The sequence below is a fragment of the Natator depressus genome, chromosome 11, assembly GCF_965152275.1.
Source record: "Natator depressus isolate rNatDep1 chromosome 11, rNatDep2.hap1, whole genome shotgun sequence".
In the NCBI taxonomy this organism is placed as follows: Eukaryota; Metazoa; Chordata; order Testudines; family Cheloniidae; genus Natator; species Natator depressus.
In genome coordinates this window covers 52,637,486-52,655,544 of record NC_134244.1, presented here as the reverse complement: position 1 = coordinate 52,655,544, position 18,059 = coordinate 52,637,486, and the positions used below count along the sequence as shown (strand labels likewise).

The 18,059-nt window shown below is 42.8% G+C and overlaps 1 protein-coding gene across 4 annotated transcripts in view; it reads right to left on the bottom strand.

Annotated features, from left to right (window-relative positions):
- Positions 1 to 354: 354 nt before the first annotated feature.
- MYO1B (myosin IB) overlaps positions 355 to 18,059 on the bottom strand; it is a 181,028-nt gene continuing 163,323 nt past the window's right edge. For 2 of the 4 annotated variants that reach the window (XM_074967790.1, XM_074967791.1), the window contains 4 exons: positions 15,283 to 15,415; positions 14,223 to 14,375; positions 12,852 to 12,979; positions 355 to 2,256 (listed from right to left, as the gene is read on the bottom strand). In XM_074967790.1, coding sequence (XP_074823891.1) covers positions 2,133 to 2,256; positions 12,852 to 12,979; positions 14,223 to 14,375; positions 15,283 to 15,415 — 538 coding nt within the window. In that variant the 3' untranslated portion in view covers positions 355 to 2,132. The remainder of the gene's footprint in view (positions 2,257 to 12,851; positions 12,980 to 14,222; positions 14,376 to 15,282; positions 15,416 to 18,059) is intronic. The other 2 variants (XM_074967788.1, XM_074967789.1) reach the window with 1 other exon arrangement.

Here is an 18,059-nt window from a genome sequence, read left to right as displayed (position 1 = left end):
GCTTTAACTGGATTACACTTTGCCAAGCGGAAATTTTAATTCATTGCATGTGAAGAATGGAGTTTGAAATATTAGATCACCACCTTTGTGCTATGTTTTTTGGGCCATGACTTCATAATCTGAGTGCACCCTAATATTGCTCTAGAAATTGGAGGCTGCTTTAAAACTTAAAATTAATTAATCTGACAACACAGATTTATTTCGAGCTTTTAGGTATTACTAAAAGATTACGAGAAAGGGGTAGCTTTTGTCTCATTTACGAAAAGTTTAACACACAAGTTTCACCACTATTGCCATTCAAAAAAAGTACACCTGGGTAGCATTAAGGAGACAAGCGGAAGCAACCATTTTGTGCCCCAATCACAGCTAAACCCTTTTATTTCATTTTAACCCAAACCAAAATGTGACAAAAATTTCAGAAGTGGAACAACTGTTTTTCTGGACACGTAAGGAGTGCGTGTGAAGCCCTGGTGACTGCTGCAATAAATAGCAGGGTTTTAATATTGAAAGTCTACATTACAATAGAACAACAACATAAGGAAATCTTCACAAATACTATATAACTTCACCAACAGGAGACTAATGAGACTCTGAACTTTGTTTATCTTTACTTTATTTATGCTTGGGCTTTCAGCATTGCATATCTGGTATCTTAACCTGTCTTTGAAGGCAGGGATTTGTATCAGCCTGCAAGCACGCAATACTTCTCAACTGTCCTTTCATCAACAAATCAAACAATTACATTCAACAAACCCTTCACTTGAATAGTTACCTCTATCTAAAAACTCAAAAGTGTCCCCATAAATCCATGCTTTCAGCTAATGCTTCTGGTTTATAAAAGATTAATTGCAGTGAGTTACACTGAAAGTGTATAATGCAGTTCTTGATTGTAAAGTGTTTCTGTGCACACATTACATCAGGCACAAAAAAACTTATAAAAACAGTTTTGAAATACAAAAATATGGTTATAACATAAGAGTACCAATCATCAGAGAATTAGGACAATTTTATTATTATATCAATTTATATACATCATCTCCCAGAATTACGAAACTTTTTAATTCCAAGTACTTTTCCCAAATTGACAACTGTAGTGTACATTCTAAAAAACTGCAAATTAAAACCACAAACCTACTTTCATCCCTACATCATCTATGCAGGCTGTACCAATCATCTCTCTCTTACACACAAAAGTGTATTATAAATAATTTTTCACAAAATGTCATGGGTGTTTTATTGCACATTGTACACGCCCATATCTGAAAAAGACTAACTCTTCAAATAACTAACCAGTTTCAATACCTTGCAGGTTTCATTATTCATGCTACTGCATTTTTCCGGATCTAATGTTACCCAGTAATTTAAGGAAAAAAGCAGAATAGAAAATATGCTTTGAATTATATCGCTTTTGTGAATGAAAGAAATATGTTGTTGCTGCCTTAATTCTACTCTGCTTCCTACTGTATAGTCATTAAAAATATCTGACCTAATTAGAAAGCCTGTTTTGAAACACCAGCTTCTTTACTGCAAATAAAAACCATATGCATATGCTGCATAGGCAGTTGTACATTCCTTCTGCTTTGCAGAATTAGGTTCCCCTGTGCTATATTCTGTTAAAGATCAAGTTACATACCTCTTAGAGCTGTTTACAATTAAAGTTACTGTTTCAGTCTCATAATTCTACCAGTCTCTCTAATGGTAGCAAACAATTAACCCTTTAGATCACCAGCAGAAAGTGGTATAGAAATGCAATGGGCAGAAGTTACCAATAAGCATCATGTCTTTTATGATGCAATCTATATATCTTCTGTTAGGCAGATTTCTACTCCAATGAGTATTAATAGTTTTTTCATTAATATGTGGGTTTATGGTATGCTGTACTAAAATGTGATGGCTAAACAAAGAGCACATATCATATGCAACAGATATTTTGCCAGTTCATAAAATGCTGCCACTGGACAAAATGTACATTTTGAGGGTTAAAACTACTGCATTAAGAAAGATTTAAAAGCTTATTAGTCAAATATTTTGCCAAGGGTTTCTAAAGCTATTAGCCACTAGCAGCCCAAAAAACTAAAAATTGCACTATAACAAAAAAACAAGTCCATGAAAGGTAGAGGGATCAACTGCAGTTAAGGTACAGCAACTTCAAGGAGCCGGTTGTTTTTTCGTTTACAAGTTGGGATGTTGCCATTTTTCTGGTTGCCCTGTATAAACTTCACACATACTTTGTCTTGTCTGAACTGAACCAGGAACCTAGGAGATGGAATAAAATGGGTTTTAATTAAGGGTGGAAAAACCACATGTACAGCAAATAGTCCTTTGTGCAAGAGTCTCTTTCATTAGCTACTGTAACAAGAAAAAGGTATATGATATTACCTCATGAAATTGTTTATGATATTAGTAATAAAAGAGGGTTAGAAACTAGAAAATGTTCTATGTTATTTTTGTCCATTTATGCTCCCATGTGTTCAATTATCTTCCACTGTCAGATTTTCAAACTCTAGATTTTTACAGTACCAGTTTAGAAAGGGAACATTCAGAATGGTCTGTTTGAAAAAGCGTGATTAATACATGAAAATATCAAAATGACAAGAAACAACACTTAGCATCATTCAACACTCCTGTTAATACACCCCCAGAATATTAGCCTGAGAAACACCAGTCAAGGATGGTCGAGATATATTTAATCCTGCCTCAGTCCTAGAGGAGGGACTAGATGACCTCTGAAGGTCTACGTTTAAAGTACAGTATAGATATATACCAATTAATCCTCAAATACGCCTCACTGAAGGTGGGTAAATAAGAGCCCCATTTTACAGGTGGGGAAACAGACAAATGTGGAAGGACTCACCAAAGACCACACGAGTAAGTGGCAAAACAAGGACCTGCCAATTCCTAGCGCTGTGCTCATTTCTCCGGACACCATCTGATGGTTTAACAATGGTCATGTGTATACTATAACTCTACAGACCCAAGCATCACTACCTTTCCCCCCACAATATTTTATTTCTTCCCCTTTCTCACTACCCTTTAGATCAGGCAATCTAATTGCCTATAGGCGTGATAGGAATTATTGTGATGGATATCAGTATATTACATCCAATGTAAAACAGGCACATCAGAGCCATCACATCTGATTGTGCTCTGTCAGCAGATTTGGCAAGATGCTTTCTAATCATAGTTTCAAGAAAGGTAAGATTGAACAAGTTTATCCCTAACCATTTCAAAGAAACAAAACATAAAATAATGTCTTCTAAATTGAAAGAGAGGATGACCTACTATGAAGGGATTTTACAATCCGCTGAAGAGCAACTTGCTTTCCCTGTTACTGCTGATCTTCATGATAGTAAAACTCAGGTATTCTGACTGCCCGCACTGAACATAATTTCAGAAATGCAAATCCACTTTCTACCAAAGGTTAACGTCTAGATTACATGCACCAAATAATAAAAAAGGTCCTGTGATGAGGCCACTCTTGTAAACAAAGTTTTTAAAAATTAAAACAGGATGTATAGATGTATATTATGGGATTTCTTGTCTACATTGTTCCTTGAGAAAACTTCCTAAAATAAATATGCACTGTTTCCCGCCACTGTTAGTAGTTTCGGGGTGTAGAATCTACACCCACTAACCATTTGCTGAGACTGGGTCACATGGCTAATACACAGAAATCTTAGTCCAGGGCAAAATTGATGTGACAACGTATCGAGGGCACAGAGATCTTGTATTTGAGACATTTACAATTATTCCCCACTTACTGCAGCACTGGAGCAGATCTTCTTGATCTTCTACTGGTTTTCCAAAATCCTTCTCTAACTATATCCATTGCCATAAACGCTAAAATATCAAATTCCCAAGGTCTGCAGACTGTTTCAAAGATGGTAAGGTTGTTCAAGGAGCAAATAACCTTAAAAATATAGTTAAGTGTTGTGTGGCATAAAACTACCTTGCATAACCACTATACAACAGATTTCTGTCTGGGAAAAAGTGGAATAAAGATTGTGCGTATCTAACAGTCAATACACATACTGATAAACACTTTAGGGTTCCAGAAGTTTTGCCCAACAGTATTCCCAAGTAGCCATTAAGACTGAAGTTAATACAGAAAAGGATCTTTCTCATTTTATACCAGGGTGTAGCATTAGAACTCTGACCTGTAGAAGGTAACCCAACCTGCAGATGGTTTTACTGGGTATCATGAAACAATCTGGAATGCTCAGTTGATAAGGAAACTATTCTAGATGTACAGAATTTATGATTTCTGGAGAATTTCTCTTGTAGATAAATACTTTTATGGCCACCATTATTGTAGTATCTGAGTGCCTCACAATCTAATGTATTTATCCTTACAACACTCTGTGGGGTAGGGAATTGCTAATATATCCATTTTACAGATGGGGAATGGAAGCATAGAGAAGTTCTGAGTGACTTTCCCCTGTGTCATACAGGATATTTGTGGCAAAGTGGGGTTTCCTTGAACCCAGGTTTCCCAAGTCCCAGGCTAATGCTCTAACCATTGAACCATCCTCACCAGAAATATAATAAAGACCATATCCAGCTGCTTCCTGCACCAGAGGAACTGTTGGTTACATGAAATTAAGTGGCACAGACTGGCTATGGTTTGTGGCACAGACCGGTCAGGCACCAAAATTATGAACACTTGGAGCACGTTTGTTCTGGATTGCTTCCATTCTGTGTTTCTGGAGTCTAGTAACCCTCATATTTCTTACTCTCAGTCAGTTTTCACAGTTCTCTATTTTGTGATTACATAAATTTCTCAGCCATCTGCAAATTTCTGATAGCTACTTCCTGCAGTCCAGATCGATTCAATTCTGCAATCTGGTGTCTCTAACCCTTCATTTTCCACTGAGAGTGGAAAAAACTCCCTTGCAATCTTCCAGTTGCTTAAAAACCATCAATGCATCTTTATTAAGTCTTTCTGAATTTCACCACCACCACATGTAGCGAAGGGGTATCTGAGGCTAACAGCAGTAAACAAGACAGCACCACATCACTGTTTGGCTCTTCCACAACTCTCATTGACCTAAAATAGGTCTTTTGTAATAGGCAGATTTTCCTTTCAGCATCTTTAAGAAGTCTTCCAGTAGAGGCCAAAAACTTCAAAGAAGTTTCCCCTTCAGCTGGAAAATCAAAATCAAGCTGTCTGCAAAGTTCAGGGGAGGAAGCAGCCTGAGCTTTGCAGAGCTTCCACTCAGTACATTCTTCCTGCTGTACAATACCAGATGCTGAAGAGTCACTTGTTCAGAGCTCCCAGCCACGCAGCATCCAGAAGTGCCACTAAGTGCCGATATCCACAGGCTGTGTCACCTGTGCTGCACTTTCCTTGATGTTCTGACCTCCTGAAACAACCCCCTGTAGGGTGACCAGACAGCAAGTGTGGAAAATTAGGGGGGGATGGGGGGGGGAGGAGAAGGAGATAGGCGCCTATATAAGACACAGCCCCAAATATCGGGACTGTCCCTATAAAATCGGGACCTCTGGTCACCCTAAACCCGTGCAGCTGGCTCACCATGTCTTGTGAGTTTTGCTGATAAAAATGATAATACAGAAGACAGATAACCCCATTTCAGCACATCTGATTGACTCAGCAGTTAGCCTGTGACAATAAATAAATGCAAATACACTACAATGGAAAACTATCTTACCCCCCGGCCTGCCCCGACTGAAAAAAAAAAGATTGACTGGGCATAAACACATGTCAATGGTACTCTTGCCTGCAGGTACTCCTTTCCCAAGGAGCAGTGCCCAGCAGAGAGTGCAACGCCAAGGACATGGCACATCATTTTTCCTCAGTTCCTAATCATGCAGCTGTGTTTAGATCTACACTTGAGAAGGGACAGCGAAGCAATATTTCTCCATCACTAAACATGGTGCTACTATGAAGTTCTTTACATACTTTTGTGTGGATAAATACAAGGACAACATATGCCTGAAGGGTTTTAATTTCCAAGACAACAGATCCACAAGCAAACATGCAAGCCTCTGTGAAGACTTAGATTGTAAGCAGGAAAGATGACAAGATCTCAGTCATCAGACAGGCCACACAAGTGCACTAAACAGTCTAACATGCATGCTGAAATGTGATTTTGATAGCATATGCCTCTCCATTGAGCATTACATGAGATCCTTGTTTTGGAATTGCCTCAACATTTTAAAATGCTCAGGGCACCTATACTTATGGTTGAGTAAATTTAATTGCACTTTTTATAGCACTAAGAAAAAAGTTGATATTTTCAGATGAAGAGCAACAACTGAGGAACAACATCTGAAGAAGTGGGTTTTTTACCCACAAAAGCTTATGCCCAAACAAATCTGTTAGTCTTTAAAGGTGCCACCGGACTCCTCGTAGCAACAACTAACTTTTCAAGTTAACCCTACATTTCAGTATCTATCAGATCCATAAACTGCACTCACATTACAGGACCTTTAGGCAGCAGCCTATGGTTAAGTGAGCAACAGCACATACAGGGTCCATGTTTTGCCTAGAGAAATTGTTAATTTCACTAATGCTAAGAGAAGGTTACTCACCTGTGCATTGATTGCCGCGAGATGAACTCTGATGGAGCTGAGCGATAAACCTTTGTTTTGAGTTCTAAAATGTAGTCTAGGATATTGGGAAGGGGTGTGGTGCAGGGTGTGAGGGTTTTCTGTAAGCACCACATCGAGAAACGTTTCCACTTTTGGAGGTAAGCATTGCGGATGGAGTTGCGTCTTCTGTGTCATAACACGTGTCTGACTTGCTCCGAAAAGGCCAGTTCATGCAACTGGCACCAAGGAGGAGCCAGGCCGTCAAATGAAGTTTCTCCAGTTGTGGATGGAGGATGCAACCGTCACTCTGGGAGAGGAGGTCCGGTCTCATCGGGAGAGTTCTCAGAGGGTAGATCGACATGTGAAGCAGGTAAGGATACCAGGTCTGTCTGGCCCATGCCAGGGCGATAAATATGAACTTGGCCTTGTCGTCCCTGATCTTGCAGAGAACTCTTTATTAGAGGAATCAGAGGGAATGCATACATGAGTGTCCTGTTCCATGGGATTAGGAATGGGTCTCCCAAGGAGCCGGTCCCGAGTCCCGCTCTGAAGTGAAATAATTGGCATTTGCGGTTCCTTGCTCTGGCGAATAGGTCTGTCGAAGGACAGCCCCAAAGGGAGACTAGGTGGGATTCGATTACAGGATTTAGTTCCCATTCGTGTTCCTGTGAAAAGTGCCTGCTGAGGGTGTTGGCGGTGGTGTGCTGACACTCTGGCAGGTATGAAGCCATGATGTCTATGCAATGTCGCATGCACCAGTTCCAAAGTTTGATGACTTCTATGCACAGGGAGCGTGATCTTGCTCCCCCATGCATGCAATGTTGTCCGTGAGTACTTGAATAGATTTATTTCGAATGAGTGGGAGGAAGTGAAGGCAGGCATACCTGACAGCTCTCAGTTCTAGGAGCTTTATATACAGATGGGCTTCTGGTGCAGACCACCTGCCTTGTGTCATGTTGCGTTGCAGGTGTGCACCCCAGCCTATCAGGGAGGCGTGTGTGGTGAGCATGAGTGCTGGGGGATTTTGGCGAAAGGGAACTCCTGTGCATATATTCTCCCTTTCTGTCCACCAGTGCAGTGAGTTCAGCACGTTTGCGGGTGGAGTTACCATCATGTGGAGGCTGTGCTTGGTGGGTTTGCATACTGAACTCAACCAGCCCTGTAAGCAACTCATGTGTAGTCTGGCGTGTTTCACCACGAACTTGGCAGCTGCCATGTAGCCCAGAAGTTGCAGACCCATTCTGGGGATACCATGTGTATGAGGTGTTTGATGGTGAGGAACCTGGCCTGCTGGAGGAAGGCTCTGGCGAGGGTCAAGTCCAGGTAAGCCCCAATGAACTCCATTTGCTGTGTAGGTGTCTCAGTGGACTTTTGGAAGTTTATTTGCAGTCCAAGCCTTTGGAAAAAAGCGATGGTCGATAGCGTGGCCGTTGGCGTTTCTTCGTATGATCGGCCCTTGACAAGACAGTCTTCCAGGCACGGGAAAAATATGATCCCTTGTTTGCGAGGTGGGCCGCTACCACCGTGAGAGTCTTGGAAAACACCCGCGGTGCGGTGGAAAGACCGAATGGGAGCACTCTGTATTGGAAGTGATCATGTCCCACTGTGAACCGTAGGAATTGTCTGTCTGCTGGGTATATGGAGATATGGAAATATGCGTCTTGTAGGTCGAGGGGTGAGAACCAGTCCCCTCGTTCCAGCACCGGCATTATTGTGCTTAACGTGACCATTCTGAATTTTTGGGGGCGGATGAATTTGTTGAGTTGTTGCAGGTCTAGAATGGGTCACCCTCCTCTGCTTTTCTTCTGGGTCAAGAAATAGTGGGAGTAAAATCCCTTCCCTCTGTGTTGTGCTGGAACTCATTCCACTGCACCTAAGAGGAGTAGTTGAGTTACTTCCTCCTGAAGTAGGTGTTCATGAGAGGGGACCCTGAAGAGGGATGGAAAGGGTAGGGGGGCATGAAATAAAGGGGCTGGAATAGCCCAACTGCACTATTTCCAGGACCCAGTGATCGTGTGTGATGTTTCGCCAAGGGAAGCATTGGAGGCGACGGCGGTAAGGAGTGGTCACTCAGATCCTCAACCAAGACTTCAAAATTGTGGTTTGTTGACGGACTGGCGGGACGTAGGTTGTTCCGACTGGGTTAGCTGACATCTGGTTAGACCTGCTGTGGGACCTCCCAGTCTCGTACTGCTTGGACTGTGGGTGGTTGTATTGCTGCGGGTGAGACCTCTAGTAAGGCTGGTATCTCTTTCTCTTGGAAGGAAGGGTGTAGATCCCTAGTGTTTGCAGGGTAGCCCTGGAATCTTTCATCATGTGAAGGACTTCATCGTTTTTTCCAGAAAAACGTTTCTTTGTCGAACGGTAAATCCTCCACTTTGGTCTGCAGCTCTTTAGGGATGCCAGATGAAGAGAGCCAAGAGGCCTACGCAGTGGCTGTGGTGCGACCTGCCATGTCAGGCATGTCCAGAGATGCTTGAAGCGCCGTTCTGGATACTAGCTGTCCCTCTGCCAGGACCAATTTAAAATCCGCTCTTTGCTCCTCTGGTATGTGGGAGATAAATTCAAAGAGTTTGTTGTAATTGCCAAAGTCATAGCTAGTGAGAAGAGCGGTATAGTTGGCAAATCTAAATTGGAGAGTAGAGGATGTGTAAACCTTGCAACCTAAGAGGTCAAGGCATTTGAGGACTTTTTCCTGGGGTGTGGACCGGTAATGAGGTTGCTTAGCCCTATGATTAGCCACTTCAACCACAAGGGAGTTGGGCTGTGGGTATGAAAATAAAAAGTCTATGCCCTTAGCTGGGACATAATATTTTCGGTCAGCCCTTTTACAGGTTGGCAGGATGGAGGCTGGTGTCTCCCAGATAGTGTCATCCGGTTCTAATATGGCGTTGTTTATGGGGAGTGCAATCTTTGGGGACACTGAGGGTTGGAGGATCTTCAAGAGTTTATGTTGATTCTCCTGTACTTCCTCCAATGGAATGTCCTGGCTGATTGCAACCCTCTTCAATAATTCCTGAAATTGCTTGAAGCCGCCTGCCACAGTTGGTGGGAGTTGCATGACGGCTTCATTAGGCAAAGAAGAGGAGTTGTGTTCGGGCAACTCCATATCAGGTGTGGGCTCTTCCTCCACTTCCTCATGTGGATCCTCAAAGGTTCTAGACACGCATGGCATTGGGGATCCAGCTGGAGAGTGGATCTGTGCTCTACGGGGTGAGGAGGTGCAGGAATAGTGGGCCTTATAGGGTGCCCATGGGTCCCACAGTGCCCACTGCATGGAGCATGGTAATTGAGGTCCCATCCTTGGTGGAGCAAACCATGGGAATTGGGGTTGGTCCTGCTGATGCATGTTCCTGTGAGGTGGTCTTTGTTGTGGTGGAAGAGAGTCGGGTGGAGAAAAGACTGCATCTCTGTGATCATCATCATCGTCGTCTGTGAAGACAGAGCATTCAGTTGGAGAGGGTGGCTGGATCAAGGGTGAGCCTTGAGTACTGAGTAGATGCGAATCCACTGAGATGTCTTGATGTGTTAGAAATTGCATCTGCACCGGAGCATGCAGCACCGAGGATTTAGTCAGAAGCCGTTGGTTTAAGCCAGAGGTGGGAAAACCGTGGAACCATCCTGCCTGGCCCCTGAGCTCCTGGCTGGGGAGGCTGGCCGCCCCCAGCCCCTCCCCTGCTGTCCTCCCTCCCCCGCAGCCACAACGCCAGCACTCTGGCCCGCCAGGTGCCCTTCTGGGCAGCGTGGCAGGTTCCGCCAGATGGCGAGCTCCTGCCGGGCTGCGCGGCGGCGTGGCTGGCTCTGGCATGGTAAGGGGGTGGGGAGTGGAGGGATTGGATATGGGGCAGGGGGTTCCTGGGGGCAGTCAGGGGATAGGGACCAGTTGGATTGGGCGGAGGCTCGGCGGGGGGGGTGGTGGTGGTGGTGGTGGTCAGGGGATGGGGAAGAGGAGGGGTTGGATAGGCATGGGAGTCCCAGGGGGCCTGTGAGGGGGTGGGGGTGTGGATGGGGTTGGGGAACTCAGGGGACAGGGAGCAGGGGGGGGTTGGATGGGGGGGGGGAGGTTCCAGGAGGGGTTGGTCAGGAGACAAGGAGAAGGGGGGGTTGGATGGGGGTGGGGTCCTGGGGGGGCAGTTAGGGGTGGGAGGTTCCGGGAGGGGTTGGTCAGGAGAAAAGTAACAGGGAGGGGGTTGAATGGGTCGGGAGTTCTGAGGGGGGCAGTCAGGGGGCGGGGGCCAGGCTGTTTGGGGAGGCACAGCCTTCCCTACCTGGCCCTCCATACATTTTCGCAACCCTGATGTGGCCCTCGGGCCAAAATGTTTGCCCACCCCTGGTTTAAGCCGTTTGTCTTTGGTCTTGGCTGCTGCCGGTGGCCCCATGGCAGCACCGGCAGCCGGTGCCAGATGGTGTGTCGGTGCCGGTGCCAATGGCGTTGTCGGTGCCGGGGCTCTGTGAGCAGATGGCGCCGACTCCAGTGCGGGTGCCAGTGCTGAGGAGGAGACCTGGCCATGATGCGGTCTTGACCCTTTACTTTTCTGCACCATATGCCCGGTGCCAGAGGTGTCGGGAATGTCGCAGGTGCTGACCCTTGAGGCAGCTGGACTGCTGGCAAGGACCTTGCTGGGGGCCGTTTGTTTGTGTCCAGTTCTCTGTTTGTGGAGGTCGAGGCTCTCTTGGTCGGTTCCAAACTGGTCAGAGAGCACCTAGGAGAGAGTTTTGTTCTGCCCGTCTCCAAATCAGGTTGGAGGGATTTCTCCAGAAGAATCATCTTTAAAAGCAGGTCTCGGTCGCAGCAAGTTCTGGTTTTCAGAGGATTGCAGTGGATGCTCTTAGTTGGGACGTGCGTCTCACTGATGCATTTGACACACCAGGACTGTCCGTCCGAGCGTGGTATGGGGTCCTTGCAAGAGTCGCATTTTTTAAACCAGGAAACCCCGGCATCTTTAATGTGGCCCACTGAAGAAGGTCTAAGAATGAGACCTTAGTGGGGTTCACTCCCAAAGGGGGAAGAGGGGTTAAGAAAAACTAAGTGTTTTGTTTTGAGGGGTGGGGGGGAGGTTGTTTTGTTTTTAGTGAAGTCTATGCAACTGTCTAAAGGTAGGGTAGTAACTGGGGAGGTTTTATCTAACTAAAACTAATTTTCTTTCAAAATGGGGAAGAGGTTCAGCACTGCTCTGAGTTCCATCTTCAGCCAAGGACAGTTGAGAAGGAACTCAGGGGGTTGAAACGCGCGCGCGCCAAACAGACTCCAAAGATGCTACAAGACACCAACTGTACATGCACGTCCTGACCGGGCACTGCTTCCGAAGATCTCCGATCAATGGTGCCTGGACACACAGATACGTGAAGTGGAGCACCCACAGGGACACCACTTGAAGAAAAAAGGACAGATTCTGCCTCCTTTATTCAAAAGGAGCAGTACCTTACTCTGTGAGCAGTCCCACTGTAATCAGTGGCATTACTCAGAGTATGTTTCTACGCCACATGAGCAAATGTGGCAGAATCAGGCCCTAAGTCCGAAAACAGTTGGTGGTCTATTTCTTAACAGACCTTGCACTTAATCAATAAAAGCTAATTTACAGGGCAACTTTACTCTATGCACTGATAATAACTTTAATAACATTGATAATCTGAATCTTACTCAAGAGACCAAAACATGAAACAGAACCCAATGGACACAATTTATAATTGGAGATTCCAGTTTTCTGCTTAAGCCACAACCAACTCATTAAACATCAACAGGAATTTTAAGCAACATACACTGAAAAGAAAGTAGAGGATCTTTCAGATGAACTAACATCCTTTTAACGTTTTGTCTCTGTCAATTGCAGCCTGTATCGTTTTCTGCTCATGTTCTCCATGATTCATTATTTGGTCACACAGAGTAGCAGCATGTAACGCTGCTTATGTATGTGGGTTACACACAGTGTGAAAACATAAATGTATACAAGTAAAAGATGGTTTTAAATTGAATTTGTGTTTATTTAATTTCACTGATAATGAAATATGATTTCTGCTCAAACGTATACAGTCTCATTTCAAACAAACCTAAAAAACAAAGAATTTCTCTATTGAGTTTCAAGGCTCTAAAATAGCCAAAAACAAATACTGGAAATGAGCACAGATAGAAACAGAAAACTGGAATCCCTGATTACAAGTTATTTTTCTGTCATCAGAAAAAAATCCCAGTTACACAATGCCCTTTTGTTTATCCAAGGTTAGATTTTTGACTGATGAACCTAACAGCATGCTGCACTGAAGGAAATGTCCTTTTAAAAACAAGCAAAAAATAAACATACTCATCAGAAATCTCGATGTTGAGCTTCTGTTTGGTCTGGCTGAGAGTGGTGCGGTAAAGCTTGGTGGCCATTTCAATAAGGTGATCACTGCTGAACAGGAAATCCCCTTTACCAGCTGCTCCTGAGCCCTGAAACAGAAAGAAATGTCATTAGTATCACCACAAATATACTCAGAGGAATCCTGTAGCATTTTATATATATAGGTAAGCAGACTTTAGACCCCCTCCTTCCTATGCCACCCCCCAAAATGCAAAACATAAGGATCAAATACCAGTAAAGCACACCACTGGGCAAGACAGAGTAGCAAGGAGGTTTCCTGTCACCAGTATTTTGACTTCTAAGTTAAAAAGGAACACCGTCCAAATTTTGGGCTTCATATATGACCCAATTTTAAACCTGTTAGAATCTGATGAGAAAGCTGCATGGGATTCTAAATATCAAGGTAAATTCCCCCTCAGCCCAAAGGAAAGCCACTAAACTTTGTAGATCCTACAGAAATGCACTGTTTTAGTCTCCCTCTGCTGGCTACATCACAGCAATTCACACTATATCAGGAACTGAAACCAATTGTTGATACTAGCACACAGAAAAAGATGTTCTGGCATGACAGGGCAGTATATAAATGGAATTTGTTCAACAAAACAGCTAGGCTATCAGCTCCATTTAAGAAAAACGCTGACAGAATAGATTTTTAAGAGGGTTCTACAAACAGTGAAGAGAAACAAAAGTACTAGTAGATTCTTTTAGATTGGTATCTAAATTAGTGATATAATAATGTAAATTTCTTTGAGCTCCCATTGAGTGGATGAATGGTAAAGTTAGTGATGATGAACGCAGGGAGTAAGATGAAGTGAACAATAAAAATGTGGTAAAAATATTATCAAAGAGTTTTTAGAAGCCTAGGTATAGAAGCTAATAAGTTTATTCAGAAGAAAAAAAGGGGATGATATTTAATCTAAACTTCCCACTTTCCCTAAAGAGCAGAAACATATTTACTAATCTGTTCGTTATACTTCAGTTACACTGAAGAGTCAGGGAAAACTATATGAGGGGTAAAAAAGCTAAAGACAAGTTTTCACTATGAATAAAAACCAGACTAAAGGGCCATTTCACAAATGGAAAAAGTCTAATCCTGAAAAGACTGAAGCAAATCACTAGGTCTCATTTTCACAAGTGAATTGTCACCCATTATTTAACAGTTCCACTACATGGTCTTTAGTAATCTTAAACCTACCACTTCATAGATGTGGGAAAGGTTTAGACAGCTTTTTTAACCTTACATGCTAGCAACACAAGAATTAATGTTTTAAAATAATTTCTTCTCATACAGTATAAATTTACTTGATAATTTATTACAGATTTAAACTCTACCTCTTTGAGGTGCACAGCAAAAAAGCCATCACTTTGAGAGCTCATGGACACTTTAGTAACATCACCCAGAGGGACCTCTGACTTGATATGTCCAGACTTTTGATCAGCAAGGAGGACATTATTTTTTGTTAGCAAGAAAATCCTGGATGCACACTGTAAAATGAGAAAATGAAAAACATTATCTATTCAAACACACAGAGAGGAAGATTCTACAACACAGTAACCATTAAGAAAACAAACAGTTCATACAACTAAGAACTGTGGCTCAAATTTTCAAACCTGAGCGTCTTAAGCTCAGCGAGAGCTGCAGTTTGATCAACGTCTCTGAAAATGTGGTCACCTTTATTTAACTGCCTTCTTATGGATCCAGAAGCCTAATGCATCCCCAGTTCTTCATTTTGCCCCCTATGCTTACATGTATAAATACAATGTTTTTAACTGTAAGTTTATAGATATACAATCTGAAAATGGAAAGTCAGAATACATATATAAATGAGAATGACCCTGATTCTTAGTTCCTTGTGCACTGCAAATGTCCACTGAAATCAACATAAATTTGGAGTGCAGGATAAATGCAGTATCAAGTATATATATTTGTGTGCACACATACTATATGTACCAAAATGCTTATGTATTTTAAATACTATGTTGTCCTCCGCTACCATCTCACAGAACTATTCTCCTAATACGCAGCTAAGCATTAATTTTTCTAAATACCACCATTTTTTGGAAATTAGAAATATACTTATCCTAAAAGAATTCCACACTTCCACCGTGTAAAATGGATAATTTAATAAAAACAGTTATGAAAGAAATTACCATCAATTAATAAATAATACCTGCCTCTTATACAGCACTTTTCATCAATAGATCTCAAAGTGCTTTATAATAGAGGTAAGCATCACTATTCCCATTTTACAGATGGGAAAAGTGAATAAATAAGCATTTTAGTACCTTCAGAACCATTGAGGGGAAAAATAAAATTGCCCTATATGTTAATTTACAACAAGACCTATCACATCAGAATGCCCTTTGGGATTAAACAGTGCCATTTTATTACCTTCCCATTAGCTCTATTGATTTTATTCACAACTTCAGCAATAATGATCTTTTCTTCCACGGCATCTTTGAGTCTTTTGTACTTGGGGTTCTTGCTGATTTCCAGGTAAGCCCCCTGGAATGGTTGCCCAACACTATGGAAGGACAAAACAATACAGAAACACTCAAGTTAAGTTTGACCTATGGGCACAAGTAAAAATCCCAGAACTGTCACATTCTGGTGCAGGCTTTACCATGGCGCATTGGTACCAATGGCAGTCCCAAATACCTTATTCATGGATATTGTATTTACTTGCATATGCTTCCCCACCATAGACCTTTGTTAATTGCACAATGTTTAACACAAGAATATATAAAATATCCCAGTCTCAGCACTTAGGTAGATATTTTCCCAGGGGCCTAAAGCAATTTGTTAGGCATTCAACTCCCACTGATTTTCATGGGAGTTGGGTGCCTACCAGTCCTCTGTGCCTTTGCAAATTTCTCCCTGAATATACGTCAGATTTGGATTGATCTCCTACTTAGTCCTATCTGACAGCATTCAGACTTCCAAAACCTCAACTGTACATTTTAATGCATAATACTGCACTCTTCAGTCTTGAACTGTTTCTACATGAGAAGCACCACATCAGAGATACAGTGAACACTGCTTCTTCCTTCCTGCAGCACAAAAGGGATTCTGGAGTTCCACAGGCAGATGTCTATTGGCTGGAGGCAGACATAAAAAAAATGGATGCGCCAACCAAGATCCAGGGGACAGCACCTTCACAGAAATATGGAAGCCTCCATTAAAAAAACAAAACAAAAGAGGAGGATCAAAAAGAGTTAAGAGAAATAGAAAGAGCTGGTAGAGACACAAATACAATGAAGAAAAAGATATTCCAGGATCTATGATATGAAAGAAAGGAGAAAGACTGAGCGAAGCCTGGGATGGAAAGGAAGTATAAGAAAAGCAAGAGAGATGTCATAATTAACATATTTTTAAATGTATTAAATATAAAGTTGTTGGCTGCTGATAACCTTACCCATTAATACACAACTGTTGTATGCCTCTAAAATGCAGGTAGTGTCAATTTGGGGGCCTTCGAAGACCAAATTTTCTCACCGTGGCTAGTGGACTTAATCAGTCTAGGTTCTTAAGATAGTAAGTACTGGATAATATTTTCAAGCCCTGCTTCAGGCAACAATGCTGCACGACAGTATATTTAGCCAAATAAGTTTTCAAGAAACACTAGCATCTCCCTCTCTGTTGCCACACTTAAACAAATTAGCTGAAAATGTTTTGTAAGTCTTTAAACAGTGTGGTTTCATTTCATTCTGAATTTAGGAAACCTTTTGGTTGAAAATATGGATTCTGGCTGAACCAAGAGTTGAAGATTTAATTACAATGGGTATTGGCTTTCATTTAATCAATTACCCATTGCTCAAACAAGAAATCTCTCCACATTCAGATTCTGACTAGCAGGCTGGAGAGAACAGTCTAACACAAGCTACATTTATACAAAAAATAATGACACTCCACAAGGTTTGTTTCCCCTGAAAACTGAACGTCTAGTTTCTCAGCACCAGTCGTGACTTAAGCTTAAATTTCAATTAAGCTTCTTTGAAGATCTCCAAAACTGATTTTTATCAGCGTTACTACACACGACATAAATATGCAGCCCAAGGAAAAATGTAGACATTCTTGAAATTACTTGAGCAATGTTAACTGGGCAGATAGCACCAACTGGAGACGCATCAGAAATTCGCTGATATTTTCAGGCCTCTACCTGTCTGAAATACTGATAAGAGTATTTGTAGAGATATGTAAGGTTTTAGCCAGCCTAGACACTATCACTGAGTAGACAGAATCTCTGGAATAGAAATAATTACCAAACAAACGTGGCCTTGGGAAGATAAAAAGCTTTACAAGTTTCATTATTTAAAGGTATTTCTTAACAGGCTTAACTGCAAAACTGCCTAGTCCTCACATTCCAATACTGCTCACTTATTTCATTAATATTTTGGAATCAATTAAGCTTAAATAATGACCACAGCAAATCTGCTAGCAGCAAGTATTTTTGTTTGCTTCTTATTGTCCAAATCCTGAACAAGTGAGAAAGGCCTACATGCTGCTGCAAAGATCATTTCCCTTGCATGTCTCTTTGCCCTTGTTACTCCTCTCTTTGCAGCCCTCCACTGGCTAGTCCCTTCTTTGCTGCCTCAGACATAAGCCACTTGTCTTTACTTTCAAGGCCCTTCACAACCGATCCCCACCAGAACAAGAGTCCTAAAAATAAATAAATTAATTAAAAGCCAGAATGCAGGGCAGTGGGAGGCCCCAAGAGTGAGCAATGGGGTGCAGGGAGCTATTGGGGGGAACTGGGAGGAAGATAAGGGCAGTGGGGGAAGTTTGGGGAGCAGGGGTAACTCCCTGCAGAGCCTGTCCTGTCTCCGTCTCCACCTCCCCCCCTCCCCGATATCTCCTCTTCTCTTGCTAACGTGTCAGTTTCCATAAGAGATATCTCTCCTACGTATGCCCAGCACCTGCTCCCTGTGGAGACTCTGCTGTCCAACTCCCAACATCGCCTGGCTCTCGTTCCACCTCAGGCTCCCAGCAGCTCCACCCCCTGAGTTCCCCTGCCCAGTCCTGGCTGCAGCACCCTGGCTCCCTTCATGCTGAGTGCCCAACCTCCCACCTGCCAGCTCAGTTGAAAGCCTGCAGCCAGAGACGGAAAGGAGCCACCTGGCCCAGGACCAGAGGAAGTACTGGAATGCCACTCCCGCATGACTCAAGTG